The sequence below is a fragment of the Symphalangus syndactylus genome, chromosome 1, assembly GCF_028878055.3.
Source record: "Symphalangus syndactylus isolate Jambi chromosome 1, NHGRI_mSymSyn1-v2.1_pri, whole genome shotgun sequence".
NCBI lineage: Eukaryota > Metazoa > Chordata > Mammalia > Primates > Hylobatidae > Symphalangus > Symphalangus syndactylus.
In genome coordinates this window covers 23,207,017-23,226,765 of record NC_072423.2, presented here as the reverse complement: position 1 = coordinate 23,226,765, position 19,749 = coordinate 23,207,017, and the positions used below count along the sequence as shown (strand labels likewise).

Below are 19,749 nucleotides of genomic sequence, written 5' to 3'. Positions count from 1 at the left end.
GTGTTGGTTATGGTATCTTAATCGCCGCTATTCTCAGATCAGTGTAATCTTTGGCATATGTCCTTCTCACTAGATTATAAACTATTTGAGGGCAGGGATCATATTTTTCCTTGGAGCCTTTCCAGCTTAGAACAGTGCTTAGCATACAAATATTTGAAGCCTAAAATTCAGAGGCTCCAAGCCAAAGAAGAAAATGGGGAATGGTTATAGCAGAGCCATCTGAGGGATGAAGGATGGGAGAAGGTGAAGAAACAAGAAATGTAATTGCCATGAGGAAGGAACAAGTTGTTGATATAGAATTGTATCCCCAGCACCTGATACCAAGCTCATCATTGGTACCCAACAAATATATGATGGATGAGGCAAAATGGAGGTTATAAAATCAGGAGTGTAACAGAAATCAAAACATAATTTTGGGCCGGGCGCGGTGGCTCATGCCTGTAATCCCAGCACTTTGAGAGGCCGAGGCAGGCAGATCACCAGGTCAGGAGCTCAAGACCAGCCTGGCCAATATGGTGAAACCCCATCTCTACTAAAAATACAAAAATTAGCTGGGCGTGGCAGTGCGTGCCTGTAATTCCAGCTACTCGGGAGGCTGAGGCAGGACAATTGCTTGAACCAGGGAGTCGGAGGTTGCAGTGAGCCAAGATCATGCCACTACACTCCAGCCTGGCGACAGGGCAAGACTCCATCTCAAACAAACAAACAAAAAATATACATAATTTTGTCCTTTAAATATCCAAACAAAAATTACAGATATAATATCACATGCCATTTATGTATATAAATTGCTCAGATGTAAAGAAAGATTAAGCTTGCAAACCACAATGTCCAAGAAATCTCTTCTCAACGTTCCAAAACCTTTCTGTTTACGAACTGATATCAAGGCATGTTCTTCCCATATCAGTCTTGTATAATTTGCTGCCCGTCAGGATCTGGGAGATATTACATGGTTGGAATATCAGGTTTTCGTTTAAAGTATGAGAAATATATTTGTATAGAAAACATACTTGTTTAAGAAATTTTGCTAAATTCACATTTCTTAAACTTTTACTCGTATATCCCACATCATAGTGACACAAACAGAACCTACTTGAAACAAGAGCTCAGAATATCAAGTATTTACTCCACAAATATTACTTCCTAAAAAATAAAAATCAGGCCTGGTGAAATGCTTAGGATGCAAAGTCAGGATAACATTATAGAAAACATTTATGTTTTGCCCAAATGGTCTGTTAAAAAACACAAATTTCTAGATAAATAAGTTTGCAAATCTGTAAGTCTTGTTCCCCATTTATTTTTTTGTTGTGATTCAGAAATACAAGGTATGAAAATTAGATTACAATTCTGCCACAAAAGCTTCTAAAGTAGCAAACACAACTTTGTGTATCAAAATAGCCATGTGCACTTTCATCAATTAAAAAGTCTTTAGTTATCACATCAAGCAAGTGTAAAATATAATAGCTACTATCTCCCCTTCAAAATTGCAAATCCACAGTTACTGCACTGAAGTATAATCCGAACAGCAAGATTTAGTCCAGAATATGGAAGGTTCTTGTCGGCAGGTACTTTTTAAAGCTGACTTACTAAGAACTAAAAGAAGTGAGAAATATACAAAGCATCTTATGTCAAAGAGTATGAATATTTAAAAGTGACCTCAAGTGAGTAATACATGTTTAAATTAGAACATGATGTAATTAAATGTTTATATAATTTAGCAAAAATATATATATAATTGCTTTCTTCTAGAAAGATTAAGACATAAAATTCTTTGAACCAAAGCAATATTACCAAATGTTTTCATCACCTAAATACTACAATCTCTCAAAATTTCACTTGCAATGATCAATAATAAATGGTTTAACAGATCCAGATAGAGATTTTTTTTCTTTTTTTTTTTTGAGACAGAGTCTCACACTGTCACACAGGCTGGAGTGCAGTGGCGCAATCTTGGCTTACTGCAACCTCTGCCTCCTGGGTTCAAATGATTCTCCTGCCTCAGCCTCCTGAGTAGCTGGCGTCCGCCACACACACAGGCGCCTGCCACCGTGTCCAGCTAATTTTTTGTATTTTCAGCAGAGACGGGGTTTCACCATGTTGGCCAGGCTGGTCTCGAACTCCTGACCTCGTGATTTGCCCGTCTTAGCCTCCCAAAGTGCTGGGATTACTGACGTGAGCCACCGCGCCCGGCCCAGAGAAAGATTTATAACTAAATATATAGAAAAGAATAATTCCCATGATTTTGTTTTTGTAAAAAGAAATAAAGATTGTTTTCTATATATTTTTCAATTATGAAGTCCTTGAACATATTTGGGGATTTTTATGGCTCGATGTTAATTTTTTAATATACTTACAAATACATTTTAATAAAATAATACAACCAAATCAAAAAACAGCCACTTAAAAACTGAAATTCACAAAATGAGCTGTTCTTGGCTACATACAGAAGGGCAACATTTAAACTGAATTATAATTAAACGTTTACTGCCATAGGTAATATTTACACACTTCTGGGTCCAGTAGAAGGTGTTGAATCAATGTGATCCTTTAAAAACAAAGTCATTAGTTTCCATAACAATCACACTCAGGGTTGGTTTTTTTTCTTCCCCCAGCAGAAAAACAAGTTGTTCAAGCATTGAACCAAAAAATATAAAAAATAGAATTTGCCTTGTAATATTTTCATGTTTTGGATGAAGTCAGCCCATTATGTGAGGCCGCTTAAATGCCTACAACCCCTTATCCAAAACCCACTGGGCTGGATGTGTTTCAGAATTCATAATCTTTGGGGTTTTAAAAAGGCAATATGGGCATATTTTGAATATTACAAAACACCTCCACGGCATCTAAGGGAAAACCTATAATCAAATCCATGGATATTCCTTCAGGGGAAATTAACAGTCACAATGAAGTAGCATAAATAAGAAGTACAATACTCTCACATCCGTTCAAGTCAGATTTTGCTGCCAAATGAATTACGGTATCAAATTTAGAAAAACACAAACCAACTACGATTTCAAAGTTTTTTGCTAAGGGACTGTAACCCTTTAACATCTCTGACAAGGAAATTTCTTTTCTGACATGATGGTCTCCACAAGTCTGCTCTCATATTTCAGTGGAAATTGGGATAGGGACAATTGTCTTCTACCGCAAAACAGGGGCTCTTAACAGGCGCTCTTAAATTTATTCGGGTAGTACATTACCATCTCACTGGAGGCCACAGGTTCTATGAGGATAATTTGAAAAAATATATTGAAATAACTATTTGTTATTAAATCAGACACCTTCTTGGACTAGATTCTAATATAGATCAGCAGTAGAAGGTGCCAAAATTCGAGGAACATTTATGAGAAAAAGATAAAACTGAGAAACGTCCAGACATTAATGCAATTGTTTTCTGCAAATTATAAAAAGCTATGATTCCATTTTAGCAGCTGCACAATGCAACTCAATATAATCTGCAAACTTTGGCTCTGTAAGACTGAACGATTTATGAAACCATTCTGGCATCAACCCATCCTTATAAGCTGCAATGAAATCATTCCAAGCAATTTATATATTAAATAATAATTTCTTCTGTATCTATGTGTTTAAAATATGCTATTCTCAGATCTTAATAAAAACATGGGTTAAAGCCATAAAACATCTTATTTTTTAAAAAGTGAAGTCATTTAAAGTCAAGAACTTCAAAAACTCAAGAGCAAAAAAAAAAGGTTTGCTATAATTTTTAAGGTCAATTTTTGTATAGAGTTTTTATGTTTTTTAAGTTTTATTTTACAATTTAAGAAAGTTTCCTCTTCAAAAACAGGTTTTTTCTCACCGAAGTGATCTGGAATGTGCTACCGTATATGCAAGGAAGACGGGTTACAAGATCAAGGTGAAGGCAGCTCTCCTCAAGTCAGAGGAGTGCGAACAATGAGCAGGATGCAACGGGGAAAGTTGGCTAAAACTCGTAAGAGGCACTTGCTGTCAAAATCCACCAATGAACACAGATCCTATAACCTGGAAACAACATTCAGGGGCCAAGAGGGTTTCCAGGGCTACAGAGTTAGATGAGTGGGCTTCCTTAGCATGTGGTATGAAAATAATGTCTGCAGGTTCAGTGGGAGAGTCACATAAAGATCAGGTGATCATTTCATTTCAAAAGCAACTCTCTTCAAAATCAGCCTTGTCTTTTTTTCTTAATGAGTACACTTTATACCATCATCAGCCTTTCCTAAAAGCTACATATATGCTCCGAGAAAAATGTCACACTTTTTAATTTTTTCATTTGCTTTAATTAATTCATGAATTAAGTTAAAAAGTCAAGTCGAAAATTTTAGCTGGTCTTTTTTTTCCTTTTTTTTTTTTTTTTTTTTACAAAAATATTACAGCAGTATAAGCAAAACTGGAAAGGAAGAGATGGGAAAAACAAGTAGATGCTAAAATGGGATAGGTGAACTTCAGGTCATCATGGTTATTGAAGGAACTGTAAATTCTTAAGCTTCTAGATTTTACTGCTCTTCAGAAAACATTGAAGGAGGCTGCCTTTCCCCATGAATGAGAAATGAAACGTTCCCTAAGCATTTGAGTCTAAAGAAGACAAGAAAGCATTGCTTTTCCTTCTGGAAAATATCTTTACCTCCCATTGCACTGCCCTCTCCCGTCCCCCTCATAGCTTTATGGGATCAAAGAGAGAGAGAAGCCATGAGTTTCCACCAGCAGCAGAGTGAGTCCTGAGCACAACACAGGGCTGTCAGTGACATTCAGACTCACTGGCAATGGGTCCAACTCATCTTGAATAAAATACACCAAGTTAAAAAGAAAGAAAGAAAGAAAAAACCCTACAAACCCAGAACTGTTTTTTATGGAACGTTTAAACAAAGTCCTCAAGATTTCTTCATGTGCCATAAAGTACATTTCTTGACTTAATCTCTAGGGGGGCAAAAAAGAATAAATGGAAAAAAATTTAATGATCATTCTGGAATCCTGTTCTTTACCTTGTTCACATGCTATTAATTCTCATACCTTCACCTCTCTACCTCAAAGCCTAGAAAATCAAATGGTCTCCTATTCCATATTTGCATAGTATTAATAATACTGTCAGGAGGTGAACTTCTAGCCCCTTGCTTGCAGCCACATTTCTGAAGAGCACTGGTCCAATCTGACATATTCGAAAACAATATATAAGTGTCTATAGGCCAAACATTGGGTCCCATTTAGCAGCAAGCTGTTCGAATTATTTGGAAACAGTCTTCTTCCAAGGGGTAAGAAGAATTAGGCAGTTTTGTCTGCAATTTCAGATTTTTCTCTCTGCATCATGCAGCGACGAACTATGCTGTCAAAACTTCCAAGGTAAAACAAAGCAATCGTGCGGAAAAGGCCCATGGTGACCACCTGCAAGACAAAGAGAGAGCTTTTAGTGCATCCAACGGCACAAGACTATTTCAAGGTACCTAGGTCTCTAATAAATAGTTTCTAAGACAAATCTTCTAGTCTGCTGTAAGGATGAATATAATGAAAACTCTGTAAATGTCAGTAAGCTGTGAGAACAGAATGTGTGTGCTCTGCACCGCTGGACAGCCCAGATACATAACAAAATATTTGTCCAATTAATAAATTCAAACCATAAGCAGAACAAAATATATATTGTTCGCAGTCTTAGGGTTATAATAGCTTTAAAAAGATCCACTCCAGCATCTCAAATAGCCAAACTACAATCAAGGCTTTTTTGGTTTGCAATTTATGTTCTGAGCATGAAAGCGAGACCCTATACTAGGTGCTGTGAACACTGCGGTGAGAGACACAGTCTCTGCCCTCAATGAGCTTATTCTCAGGCTGGAAAGACAAGTAAAATGGAAACTACTGCCTCAGGGTTGAGACTCGTGATTACTGATATCCTGTTGCTCAGGATGGAGTGCAGTGGCATGAACACGGCTCACTATAGCTTTGACCTCCCAAACTCAAAGGATCCTCCTGCCTCATCCTCCCAAGCAGCTGGGACCATGGGCATGAGTCCCCGTGCATAAGAGAATAGAAAAATCAGGCCGGGCGCGGTGGCTCACGCCTGTAATCCCAGCACTTTGGGAGGCCGAGGTGGGTGGATCACGAGGTCAGGAGATTGAGACCATCCTGGCTAACACGGTGAAACCCCGTCTCTACTAAAAATACAAAAAAATTAGCCGGGTGTGGCGGCGTGTGCCTGTAGTCCAAGCTGCTGGGGAGGCTGAGGCAGGAGAATGGCATGAACCCAGGAGGCAGAGCGTGCAGTGGGCTGAGATCGCGCCACTGCACTCCAGCCTGGGTGACAGAGCTAGACTCTGTCTCAAAAAAAAAAAAGAGAATAGAAAAATCACTTTGTTTTTTTCCCTACACCCTCAGAGCACTGAAGCCAGTCCTTGGATCTTCTGGAAAAAACAATATTTAAAGTGAGACCTGAAGGAAGATTAGAAGTTGGCAGGACACAGAGAAGATTCCAAAAAGAAGAAGACGGGTAAAGAAAGAACAAAAAAAGAGCCTGGAAAGGTAAGTGGGGTAGGAGATCAGGTGGCTTATGGCATGTGATGGAAATTTTTTTAATTTTTAAATTCTTTTTAGAGACAGGGTCTTGCTGTCACCCAGGCTGAAGTGCAGGAGTATGATCATAGCTCACTGTAGCTTCAGACTTCTGGACTCAAGCAGAAGTCTCCCAGTTGCTAGGAATACAGGTACACACCACCACACCTGGCTTTCTCTTCTTTTACATTTTCTTTTACATTTCACTATGTTGCCCAGGCTGGTCTCAAACTCCTGAGCTCAAGCGATCCTCCCGACTCGGCCTCCCAAAGTGCTGAGATTACAGGAATGAGCCACCATACTCGGGTGCAATGGAATTTTTAAAGCTTTATCCTGATGGTATCAAGGAGTCATTGAATGTTTTCACGCAATGTATAGTTGCAGTTTAGAAACAACTGGTGTGGAAGATGTGAGGGTACAGTCAAACGCATCCAGGGGGCCTGAGCAGGGGGTTGCAGACCATAGTGGTTGCAGGGACTGTGCTCCTCCCTCAGGAGCAGCTGCCACCTGTGCTTGCTGATGACTGCCAGGTGAGAATGCAGACTCTGTGCGGCTAAACCTTCTGATTTTCCAAGAAAAGTCTGAAATCTGGACCTTTTATATAAAACCTAATTTTAAAACTATTTTAAAATCTTAAACACACACACTCATACCAGATGGACCAAACAAAACTGCTTTACAGGCCCATGGGAATCGTTTACAACCTCTGGCTCAAAAAGTGTATAACTCAAGCAGGGGGCCTGCTGTGGCAACCCAGGCCTGGGCTCCAGAAGCACTGCCAGAACTGCAGAGAATGGAAGCATTAGAAGAACAGAGTGACAAGGATGACAATGATCTCTGACATGAGAGACAGAAGCAGGGGAGTCCAGGACAACACGCCAGGTGTGAGCCACCATGCCAGCCCAAAAATTAAAACATAAAAGAATTCATGCCTTCGTTCAGCTCAGGTATTCCGGAGTTCCTACTAAGTGCCAGGCGCTGGCTGTTAGGGGTGCAATGGCAAACATGAGGCGTGGGCCTGGTCCTCAGAGAGCTTACATCTAACAGAGTGTCAACCTCTAAGAGAATGGCAAGACAGTAGGTACACTACAGAGTGAAAAGAAAAGAGGGCTTGGGAAAGACCCTGAAGAAAACCAACAACTAAGTCATTTATATAAGTCTGAATGTGGTTGACTGCACAGAATTTAGTACTTGTTAACAACTATCCCATGGCTTTGTCTTTCCAGAGCATTCCCTCTATTGTAACCCCTACTGCATTACACTGCACTACTATCTTTTTTTTTTTTTTTTGAGACAGTTTTGCCCTTGTAGCCCAGGCTGGAGTGCAATGGCTTGATCTCGGCTCACTGCAACCTCCACCTCCCGGGTTCAAATAATTCTCCTACCTCAACCTCCTAAGTAGCTGGGATTACAGGCGTCTGCCACCATGCCCAGCTAATTTTTGTATTTTTAGTAGAAACAGTTTCACCATCTTGGCCAGGCTGGTCTCGAACTCCTGATCTCAAGTGATCCACCCACCTCAGCCTCCCAAAGTGCTGGGATTACAGGCGTGAGCCACCGCGCCTGGACTACTATCACCTTTTTGGTCAGTGCGTTCCACTTGACTGTAAGCCCCTGAAGCTGGAGAGGTCGCCTTCCATCTGATTCCCCATGAGCAAGTACAGTGCCTAGCACACCAATGAAACACTGTGTATCTTGGACAAAATAATAAATTCCATAAGCAAAGCAACTGTTTAATCCATGATTTGTGTCTCACTAAATTTAGCTGTGTGTGACCTGATTCACCTAGAAAAGGTTTTCTAGTCTAATATCCCAGTACTTTTTAAGCAAGGCCACCCCTTACTCTAGAGGAGTATTCCATTTTCAAAACACATTGGAGCAGTGGTTCTTAGGTGAAAATCCAGGTTAACACCTCAACAGCAGAGACGGTGTTTTATTTCTCTATCTGCAAGGCCCGGCACCGAAGACTTCTTGCCAGTCTAAATTCCTGAAGTTGTATCTTTAACCTATTTACTCATTCCTGGTGGAGGAAGAGGAAAAGTTGATAGCTCAATAAAAATACATTCTCAAATAAAGTAACTTAGTTTTCCCTTAACCTCTTTTCATCAAGGTTTGATGAAAGGCAGTTTTTCTCTTGTCCATCGGCCTGTCTGATTGCTAGCCTAGGCAGAGCTTACCTGCTGGAGCCCCTCAGTAATAGAAGTTACTGGAGCCATCCCACAGGTCAGGGCTGAGAGCATGTACCCATCTGAGCCAAGGGAACTGTTGAAGTTTCCTTGCTAGAAGAGAAGAAAAAGAAGAGAAAGAGGGAATCCTAGTAATGTGGATGGAAATCAATCTGACACATCAGAAACAGTGGAGTGTGCTTATTCACTTTAAGTGAGATAAAATGGTCACAAAGCATTGATCAGCACTCAGAAATGGACGCAGGGCCTTGGCAGATGGGCAGTTTTCAACAAGTGAGTCCACAGACCCCTGCGGGCCCCCAAGGACAAATGATTGTCCTAATAACACTAAGACATTCATTGTCTGTTCCACAGTGTGTTGTATGGAAAATACAGTTTTGCCTCTGCAAAACTGCAGAGACATGGGCAAGAACCACGGTGTTCTTGCCAAACTGTACTAGGAGTCATTGTCACCTGTACTGCCACACGCACTCGCAGTAATAAATAATACACAAAGAAAATACAAGTTCTAAAATGCTTTTAAAAATCAAAAGGTGTCAGTTTTGCTTTAAAATCCTCTTGATAAAGCAGCAAAATTCATCATTTTGTTCAATGGCAACCCTCGAGGACATGTCTTCTTAATACTCTACGTGACAAATGAGAACGCGCCCAGTGCACTTCCGTGGCACTGCATTCCGGGGGGCACAACTGCCTGGAACAGGAGTCCTTGTGCAGCTGCTGAAGTTGAGGGCTAAACTGCCACTTCTTTCATGGAGCGTCATTTGTATTTTTTATTTATTTATTTTTGACAGAATCTCACTCTGTGGCCCAGGGTGGGGTGCAGTGGTGTGATCTCTGCTCACTGCAACCTCTGCCTCCCAGGTTCAAGCGATTCTCCTGCCTCAGACTCCCAAGTGGCTGGGATTACAGGCATGCGCCACCACACCCGGATAATTTTTGTATTTTTAGTAGAGATGGGGTTTCACCATGTTGGCCAGGCTGGTCTCAAACCCCTGAGCTCAAGCGATCCACCCACCTCGGCCTCCAAAAGTGCTGGGATTACAGGCGTGAGCCACCGTGCCTGGCTGGAGAGCATAATTTTTATATGAAAGACCATTGACAGGAAATCTATGGTAATTCAGACTTAGGTATGTGGCAGACGTGCAGAAAACGAAGCAAGCAAGCGTGTCACTTCAGGAAAAACAACTGGCCACATGTGTCATCAATGTTAAAATCTGAACCTTCAAGAAAAAAATTAAGATTTGGAAAAACTAGTATCCACCATCATAAGACTGCCAGCTGCATACTTTTATGATAAGATCAGCAGTAATATTGATGAAAGCGATTTTTCTGATCACTCAGTCAACCCATATTTTCCAAATGACTAATGCATAATGTTACGAAATCATGAATGGTTAAAAGATCCATTCAAAGTACAAGACGGACCAATGGAATTTAATGTAACAGAGAACAAAACGTTCATTGATGTAGTTTCCAATTCTATACTGCAACTAACCTTTAAGAAACTATCATTTGTTGAGTTTGGGTTTGATATCAAAAAAGAATGTCCATAATTATCTGAAAAGCCCAGTAAAATAGTCTTCCCTTTCCCAACTCCGTATCTGTCTAAGGCCAGATTTTCTGTATATCCTTCCATCAAAACATTATTACAACAGATGGAATGCAGAAGCAGCTATTTGAATCCAGCTGTTAATGCAGACCTTAAAGCAACTGGTGAAAATGTGAACCAATGCCACTCCTCACTGAACTTTTGTTTTGAAAAGTAGTAAACTTTGTTTATACTTTTGTCACTTAATATACATATGTGACTTTATATATATATGTGACTTTATATATATATGGAGTTTTGCTTTTGATATATATATATATATTTATTTATTTATTTTTTTGAGATGGAGTTTTGCTCTTGTTGCCCAGGCTGGAGCGCAATGGCTCAATCTCAGCTCACTGCAATCTCCACCTCCTGGGTTCAAGTGATTCTCCTGTCTCAGCCTCCCAAGTAGCTGGGATTACAGGCGCACATCACCACGCCCAACTAATTTTGTATTTTTAGTAGAGACGAGGTTTCATCATATTGGTCAGGCTGGTCTTGAACTCCTGACTTCAGGTGATCCGCCCGCCTTGGCCTCCCAAAGTGCTGGGATTACAAGCATAGGTCACTGTGCCCAGCCATTTTTGTTATTTTTAATGAATTAATAAATATTACAAACAGCTTCCATTTCAAATATGGCAAATATCAATAAATATAGCCATGTAAATAAACGAAAGTTCTCTGGGGTTGTTGACAATTTGTAAGAATGTAAAGTGGCCAAGAGAAGAAAAATTTGAAAACCACTAAACTAAATGAATACTGCCAAAATACTAAGAGCTATTTAGCATCATTAGAAACACTGAATGGGCCGGGCACGGAGCTCACGTCTGTAATCCCAGCACTTTGGCCAAGAGGCTGAGGCGTGCGGATTACCTGAAATCGGGAGTTCAAGACCAGCCTGGCCAACGTGGTGAAGCCCCATTTCTACTACAAATACAAAAAATTAGCCAGGTGTGGTTGTGGGCACCTGTAATCCCAGCTACTCAGAAGGCTGAGGCAGGAAAATCACTTAAACCCAGGAGGCAGAGGTTGCAGTGAGCCGAGATCGTGCCACTGCACTCCAGCCTGGGCAACAAGAGCGAAACTCCATCTCAAAACAAACAAACAAAACAACAACAACAACAAACACGAAATGCATTTGCTTTGACCTGAGATAAGCAGGAAAAATAAAGTCCCACTTGTGCCATCTTCCTGGGCCTTTTAATGCACTCAGGGCAAAGTTCTTCACACGTGTATATATTTCAACAGAATTCACTATTCTTATTCTGCTCAGTTTAGTCTAATGTGACAGCATTTATGCTACTTCAAGGCTGTCCACCACGTGCTGACACCTCTCATTCCAATGGTCCTAAAGATTTTCCAAATTCAGTGTGGGTCTGTGGTTTACAGACATCCCTCATAAATGCGTATTTTTCCGCATTAACAGAAATGTTGTCAAAAAGCATGAGGCACATATGTTCTTCTACAAAACGGCATATCGTTTCTTAAAATACCATTTTTGATTCTGAATAAAAAAGCATATCAACAGGGAAGACAGGAGGACAGGCCCACGGGGCTGGTGGCACTTTCTCGTTAGCTAACTTTTGGGAAAATGATACTGGGAAGCAGGAATGGGAGAGAAGGCAGCCGGGTGTATACAGGACATAGTATATATTGTTTACACTGCATAGGAAAGTCTCATTTTCTTTTTAAAGAACTGGTGTTTCCAGACATCCTTCTAGTAAACCTGTCCCTAAGGTTAAGGTATACAATCAGTTTTCAGGAGGCTACTCACTAATACAGAGTCAATAAAGCGTCTAAAAGAAGAAAAGTCGAGTCCAATATTAGATATGACGAATCTGACAGACTAAAAAATTCTAATAATTGATGTTTTGAAGTAAGTCCTTGGACAAGTATCTTTTCAGAAATATAGTACTACAAATACAAATAGTACAGAAAACAAGGATTTTACTTACTATGGCGTCTTTAACAATTTGTTTGGCCACCTGTTCTGGTTTGCACACAGATGTGGTCTCTGAAATAAGTCGAGTCTCCAAAGGCTAAAAGTGGAAAAAAATGTACATAACAATATCATGATTGCCCATTACATTAAAAATAAATTATTCTTACAGCCTCCTGATTTACAAATAATTCCAATTTTCTACCTTTGGGCAGATTCCTATTTTTATAATAAGGTCCATCTGGATTCTAAATCAGTGTCTACCTAGTTACTATGTAAAATTCTACCCAGTAGCTAACACAAGACAAGGAGGCCTTTGCCATTCTCTTAGAACATATGGAGTCTTGGCTCCACTGAGGACCGTCAAAGCTAGAGTGAGAACACATCACTGGATACAAGTGATGTGTTTGACTCCTCAGTGCTGGCCGGACACCTGAATGACGGTGCTTCTGTAGAGGCTAGACCTGTGTCCAGAGCAAGCCTGCTCCCAAGACCAGCAACTCCATTCTGACCATATTCCCAGGTCAGCAGAGGGCTGATCCCCGGGGATGAAGCTGGCACCCAAGGCAGGGACAGTCGCAACCCAGCCCCCATTCAACAACTGCAGATGCTTCTTAAAGGACCTGCCGAGGAGGCAAACGCACAGGACGCTGAAAGAGGAGGAGGAGACAACCCTGAGTGGTCCCTAGAGGGCTGCATGCTAGTTACCAGGCTGGAGCTGCAGACCCCAAATCTTAGCCTTTTCTTCCTCAAAAGGTCCATCTCGACTCTCACCTAACTCAAAAAGCCTTCCCTAAATACCTAACTGGCAGTAACATCTCTCTTTCTTCTGTGAACATTTCTGCTTTAATACACATTATAGCTACTTGTGCATTTGCATTTTACCTCCTAAGTTTCTTGTGGGCAGGGCCTTTTTTATAAGAAATTATTTATCTTTGGCTTTTCTTTGTGATGTCTTGCGTATGTGTGTTCAAAAATTATTTCAGTTAGTTCAGTTAGTTTCAATTAGAAGTGTCAAAATAGTTTCACTTAGAAGTGTCAAATAATTTCAATTAGAAGTGTCAGACGAAAGCCTTAAACTGCATGAGACTGTAAACTTTACCATGTGAGCTTGAAGGAATTAAAGGAAATAAAAACCAGATTATATTTTCTTAAAATAGGAAAGGAAAGTATTTCATAACGATCAAGTATTTCTTATGAACCTTTCTTAAGAGAAAGGCTGTTTTGAAAGAGCCACGATTCATTCTTCCAGACCCCCAGGCTGGCATAACCACACTAAATACACATAAGATTCTAAAGTACTATGGTGCCCCCTAAAGGGCCCACACATCAATGTAGAATTGTATTTACCCAAACAAGTCGGCCCAAAATTTTACTGAAGGGAAAAAAAAACCCAGCTTAATCAACATCAGAATCAAACCTTAACAGGGAAATCACCACCCTTTGTCAGCTTTGGCTTCAAACTAAAAGACTGCATACCAAATGTTGCAAAGCTGCTTAGCAGATCTCTGTTTATTCTAAGACAGGACATTTGGCTTAAATTTACTTCTTTGAAATAGCAGTAATTTTTAAAAAGGCAGAGCCAAAGAGAAAAGAATAGGGGGAAAAACCTTCTAAATCACAAACATCTTTTTTACAAATACACAGTCTAGGGAGTGCCAATTTTTATGCTGCAGATATTCACATTTACAAAGTATTGGTATAAAAGAGAAGAAAAAAATATAAAACTAAAATCGGCCACAGTTCAAGGTGGTATGTTCTGATTAATTCCTTTCTTCCCGCTTCACCTATTTATTTGCTCAAAAAAGCAACTACTATGTGTCAAGGCAAAGGGAATATTCCATTGAAAAAGTGTGAAGCTTATATTCAGCCCAGGACGACTGGCAGTCATTTTATATAAAAGATATGTCTGTTATAAGTGCTATGAGAAGTTTCTGTTATAAGCTGTGATAAGTGCAATGGAGACTCAAATCATCAGACCCCAAGTCATCTCCTCTACAATGGCAAAAGATTAGCAGTTTACTAACCAGACTCTTAATTCTCACCACTAAGAGTAGTTATAAGGCACCTTGTGGAAACAGAAAAATTAAGCAAAAGTTGGCATGTAGGTGGTGAGCTCCCCAGCCCTCCTGCCCTGCTTGGCTCCCACGACACAGACAGCAAGTCTTACTCTCCTAAAGGCAGAAGAAGACATGATTCCTCAGTAGGGAAACTGATCAAACCATGAGAAAAGTGAGCAGATGCTGGCATATGAGAGTCTTCTAATGAAGTGGCTGCATCTCCTCCTGATCATCCTATAGTAAACAGCTGAGAAGCTAGAGATTTACAATTGGCATTTTAGTGCCTCACTCTTAAATATGGACAATCAAGGATCATCAGACATTTGAGGAAGCCGGAAAAAACAACAGAGAAAAAGAAAGTAGGAGGAAATAAATAATACAAGATGTAGAAGAAATTTTCAAACAAAACAACAGCAACAAAAAAACAAGGCTAAGCATCCAGAGTGAATATCCTTAGACATAAGAGAAAATATGAAATCCATGAAATAAGGCAAGAAGCTACTTTTAAAAACTGTTTTTAAACATTCAGAGAAAAGAGATCTAAAGTAATTTTTATGTAAGCCAGTAGAAATAAAAATTTCAACAAAAAGGTTTAAAGATAAAGCGAATAAAAAACTAGAAAGAACAAAAGGCCCAAGAGATTAAAAAAAAAAAAAAAGAGAGAAAATAGAAGGAAATTAGAGGATCAGTCCAGAAAGTTCAAAAATCTGAATAATAAATGCTCCAGAGAGAATGAACACTTGAAATACTTCAGGAAGAAAGAAGTGATAAAAGGAGTAATATAATAAAATGTCCCGGAACAAAAGTTGACAAAACAAAAGGGCTCATTTGAGTGTCTAACATATGAAATGAGAAGATTCCATGCCAAAATCCATTAAGGATAAAAAGGGATACAAGGTTCCCAAAAGTAAATGGAAAAACAGGTTCTATGCAAAAGATTGGGAATCAAAATAGCATTGGATTCCACAGAAATTCTGGAAGCTGAATCAATAAATGCCCACAGAAATCTGAGGAAACATTATTTCCAAACTAGAAATCTGTACTTAACAAAACAATCCATCAAAAATAAAGAAAAATGGCCGGGCACGGTGGCTCATGCCTGTAATCCCAGCACTTTGGGAGGCCAGGGTGGGCTAGGAGTTGGAGACCAGCCCGGCCAACATGGTGAAACCCCATCTCTACTAAAAAAATATACAAAAAATCAGCCGGGCATGGTGGCACGCACCTGTAATCCCAGCTACTCAGGAGGCTGAGTCACAAGAATATCTTGAACCCAGGAGGCGGAGGTTGCAGTGAGCCAACATTGCACCATTGCACTCCAGCCTGGGTGACAGAGCAAGACTCCATCTCAAAAAAAAAAAAAAGATTAAAATAAAGGCATTTTCAGACATGTCGTTTCTAAAACAATATTACCTCTGATGTGCCCTTTCTCAGAAAATTGGTGGAAAATATTATAGCTCCGCCAAAATGAGCAGATAAACCAAAAAATGAGAGTCATGGGCTCCGTCAGAGGGAGGGGAGAAGGGAACGTGCAGTGTGAGGTGAAGACAAGTCCTGAGACCACCGCTGGGTGGCAGATCTAGAACAGACCAGGAACAGGGATGACCCCAGGAGAAATGTCTGAGGAAAAAAGAATGAAACTAGTAGAATGTCCAATGTGCTCACATGGATCAAAAGGAGAATCTCAGTTCTGTTTGAATCTGGGACTGAATTAGTTATAGATAATTACAAAGCTAAGCAAATGAAAAGGCAAGAAAGGAAATGTCACTATAGAATGGTCCAAGTGTGCATAATATTAATATAAGCACTAAACCTGATTTAACTAAAGAGATGGGAGGAGTACACAGGGAATGGGGAACAGATATGAGTCTTAATGTTTTTGTTTTGAAACAAGGTCTTAGTCTGTTGCCTAGGCTGGAGTGCGGTGGCGCAATCTTGGCTCACTGCAGCCTCGACGTCCTGGGCTCAAACTATCTGATATGGTTTGGATCTGTGTCCCCACACAAATCTCATGTCCAACTGCAATCCCCAGTGTTGGAGGAGGGACCTGGTGGGAGGTCACTGGATCATGGGGGTGGATTTCCCTCTTGCTATTCTCGTGATACTGAGTGAGTTCTCACGAGATCTGGTTGTTTAAAAGTGTGTGGCACCTCCCCTCTCTCTCTTCCTCCTGCTCCGACCACGTAAGACATACCTGCCTTCCCTTTACCTTTGGCCAAGACTGTAAGTTTCCTGAGGCCTCCCCAGAAGCAGCAGACTGTACAGCCTGTGGAACTGTGAGCAAATTAAACCTCTTTTACGTGTAAATTACCCAGTCTCAGGTTATTTATAGTAATGCAAGAAAGGACTAATACACTATCCTTCCACCTTAGCCTCCCGAGTAGCTGGAATGATTCTAATTTTGCTTATTTTTTTTTTAGGAATAGGGTCTTGCTGTGTTGCCCAGGCTGGTCTCGAACTCCTGGGCTCAATCAATCCTCCTGCCATGGCCTCCCAAAGTACTGGGATTACAGGTGAGAGCCCCTATGGCTGGCCTTAAATTTTTATTTTTTTATTTTTAATTTTAATTTTTTTTTTAAGATATTGGTTCTCACTCTGTCACCCAGGTCAAAATGCAGTAGTACAATCATGGCTCACTGCAGCCTCAACCTCCCTGGCTCAAATGATCCTCCCAGCTCAGCCTCCTAAGTAGCTGGGACTACAAGCATGTGCCACCACGCCTGACTAATTTTTTAATTTTTTGTAGAGACAGGGTTTCGTTATGTTGCCCAGGCTGGTCTTGAACTCCTGGCCTCAAGTGATCTTCTTGCCTAGGCCTCCCAAAGTGCTGGGATTACAGGCATGAGCCACACTGTGCCTGGCCTTGTCTTAAATTTTATCTTCCATGGTAGCAAGTCAATAAATAATTTCTAAATCTTAAAAAGAAAAAAAAAAAAAGCAGTATCAACATGTTAGTTAAAATAAATGGCTACCTCTAGGGAGTAGGAATTGGGAATGGGAGAGATGAAGCAAAGGATTGATACTGGACTCTAAAACTGTGTGACATACTTCTTTGATAAAAATGTGCTAGAAATGGCTGGGTACAATGTCTCATGCTTATAATCTCAGCACCTGGGAGGCTGAGGAGGGAGGATTACTTGAGGCCAGGAGTTTGAGACCAGCCTGGACGACATAGTGAGACCCCATCTCTACAGAAAAATTAAAAATTAGCTAGGTGTGGTGGCACATGCCTGTAGGCCCAGCTACTCAGGTGGCTGAGGCAGGAGGATTGCTTGAGCCTGAGAGTTTGAGGATGCAGTTAGCCATGATTGTACCACTGCACTCCAGCCTGGATGGCAGAGTGAGGCCCTGTCTCTGTAGAGAAAAAATCTGGTAGAAATTTAAATTAAACTTTAAGAAAAGGAAGTGAGGGAAAAGAGGAAGGAAAGAAGGAATATTTGCCTGGAGAATCTCAAGGTCATCAGAAACCAGCTAGGCACTCTACCCAATAAACATTGTTGATTGGTGAAAACGAGTGTGAGCTGAAGAGTAGAAAGAAAATCAGAAAAGCAGTAAACATTAGAGGTTCAAATTGGGACATGTAGGATACTGACCTTTGTTCTGTTTTCTTCGGCAAAGCCAGGTGTGTCTGTGTCTGGTGGGTAAGCAACTGTGATGTAGACATTATATGGCTTCACCTGCATTTCAAAACAACACGTATACCTTCAGTAAACAAGACACACTGAGACCCTACACTGCCAACCTGCACTGGCTGCCCTGATTCCCAAAAAGCAGTGAGAACAATGGGGTGATTCTGTAAGCGGGGAACTGCACCAATTGCATTGAGAGACCCCTCTCCATGATGATTCCAGAATGAAGGCAAAAAGCTCACCCTAACCTGGGTCCGCAGGAAACAGCTGGCCCTGAAGTATGGCAAGTCACCTCCTTTGCAGTGTCTTCTGCTCCCGCTGCCCAGGCAGAGGCCCTGGGAGCCGTCCAATGAGGAGGGCAGTGTTTTAAAAAGAGTCCAGTTCCCACACGCACTGCACAGCATCAAAGCCCTTTATCAAGGCAATGGGACCGGTCTGCCCCTCCTTTCTTCACCAGACTGCACATCTGTTTTCCCTTCAGACTGCTTCTGATACTCTTGTGTTGATTTCATCCACAAAATACATTGGCGTCATTAAAATCTGCTGCCCTATCCCTTTCTTGTGCCCTACTCCAAACCCAGTCCAGAACTGTCCCTGAGAAGTCTGCTTATTCCAGAGCTCCCTGTATAATCGGCCTCTGCACATTAGGAGGTCAAGAGTCACTTCCTCCTCCACTGAACCAACAAGAAGAACCACTGGGTAGAACCTCCAAGTCAGACCAGCCAAGTACCTCCCCTGTGGACAACCTCAACCTGCATTCACATAGGGAAAGCCCTCTGCCTTACCTGAAACTCTATGTGGCTCCTCTAAATCTGACACTTGGAGCAGGCTGTTACACTTGTGTGCCTCACCACCACGCCTGCACACTTCGCGCTTCAGGACCCCACTCATACACACCCCCCCAACAATTCCAGCAGATTCTTCTGCTGTTGGCCAGGACACACCTCCCACAGATTGCTCAGCCACAGCCCTGCTGCACAGGCTTATCTTGCCCTGCTAATTAGCAACTCTAAGAGCAATGGTTCGTACCGTGAAAATCTCTTTGCCATGATTTTTATTTGGTATTGGCTCACTTTTTTGTCCCTAGGGAAACACCTAAGGGATCTGGAAGTGGAGAGGCAGCTGATAGATCAGCCACTGCACATCTTCAGAAGGGTACCCCAGGCTGAAAATCAACAACACCACTGCCTAATGACGGCCTTTAAGAGTAGCCCAGGGTCCAGGCGCGGTGGCTCACGCCTGTAATCCCAACATTTTGGGAGGCCGAGGGGGGTGGATCACCTGAGGTCAGGAGTTCGAGACCAGCCTGGCTAACATGGTAAAACCCTGTCTTTAGTAAACATACAAAAATTGGCTGGGTGTGGTGGCAGGTACCTGTAATCCCAACTACTTGGGAGGCTAAGGCAGGAGAATTGCTTGAGCCCGGGAGGCGGAGGTTGCAGTGAGTTGAGATCGTGCCATTGTACTCTAGCCTGGGCAACAAGAGAGAGACTCCATCTCAAAAAAAAAAAAAAAAACCGAAAAACAAACAAACAAACAAAAAAACAGTAGCCCAGAGTCTCATCTTATGCAGCCCTTTTTTGCCCTGGTTCCTTCAGTGAAGCACAGTTTTGAGGGCTTTAAGGGGAGCTGCAAGGGGAATGAGAAGCACGCACAGGCCTGCAAGCAGAATATCCAGGCCAGCCATCCTGGAAAGCGCAGTCGTGAAAGTGAGATGTCTTTGTGGGTTCCATTCCAGCACAATTAGGGTGTGGGACAGCCCGTCCACTGGGCATCGCCAGGGCATGCAGCTTCACAGCCCAGCCATGCTCAT

The 19,749-nt window shown here is 41.4% G+C and overlaps 1 protein-coding gene across 3 annotated transcripts in view; it reads right to left on the bottom strand.

The window, feature by feature from the left end:
* Positions 1-1,277: 1,277 nt before the first annotated feature.
* The window catches only part of KDSR (3-ketodihydrosphingosine reductase), a 41,637-nt gene continuing 23,165 nt past the window's right edge, over positions 1,278-19,749 (bottom strand). For 2 of the 3 annotated variants that reach the window (XM_055297094.2, XM_063638760.1), the window contains 4 exons: positions 17,901-17,984; positions 12,264-12,347; positions 8,709-8,810; positions 1,278-5,373 (listed from right to left, as the gene is read on the bottom strand). In XM_055297094.2, coding sequence (XP_055153069.1) covers positions 5,254-5,373; positions 8,709-8,810; positions 12,264-12,347; positions 17,901-17,984 — 390 coding nt within the window. In that variant the 3' untranslated portion in view covers positions 1,278-5,253. The remainder of the gene's footprint in view (positions 5,374-8,708; positions 8,811-12,263; positions 12,348-17,900; positions 17,985-19,749) is intronic. The other variant, XM_055297105.2, reaches the window with a different exon arrangement.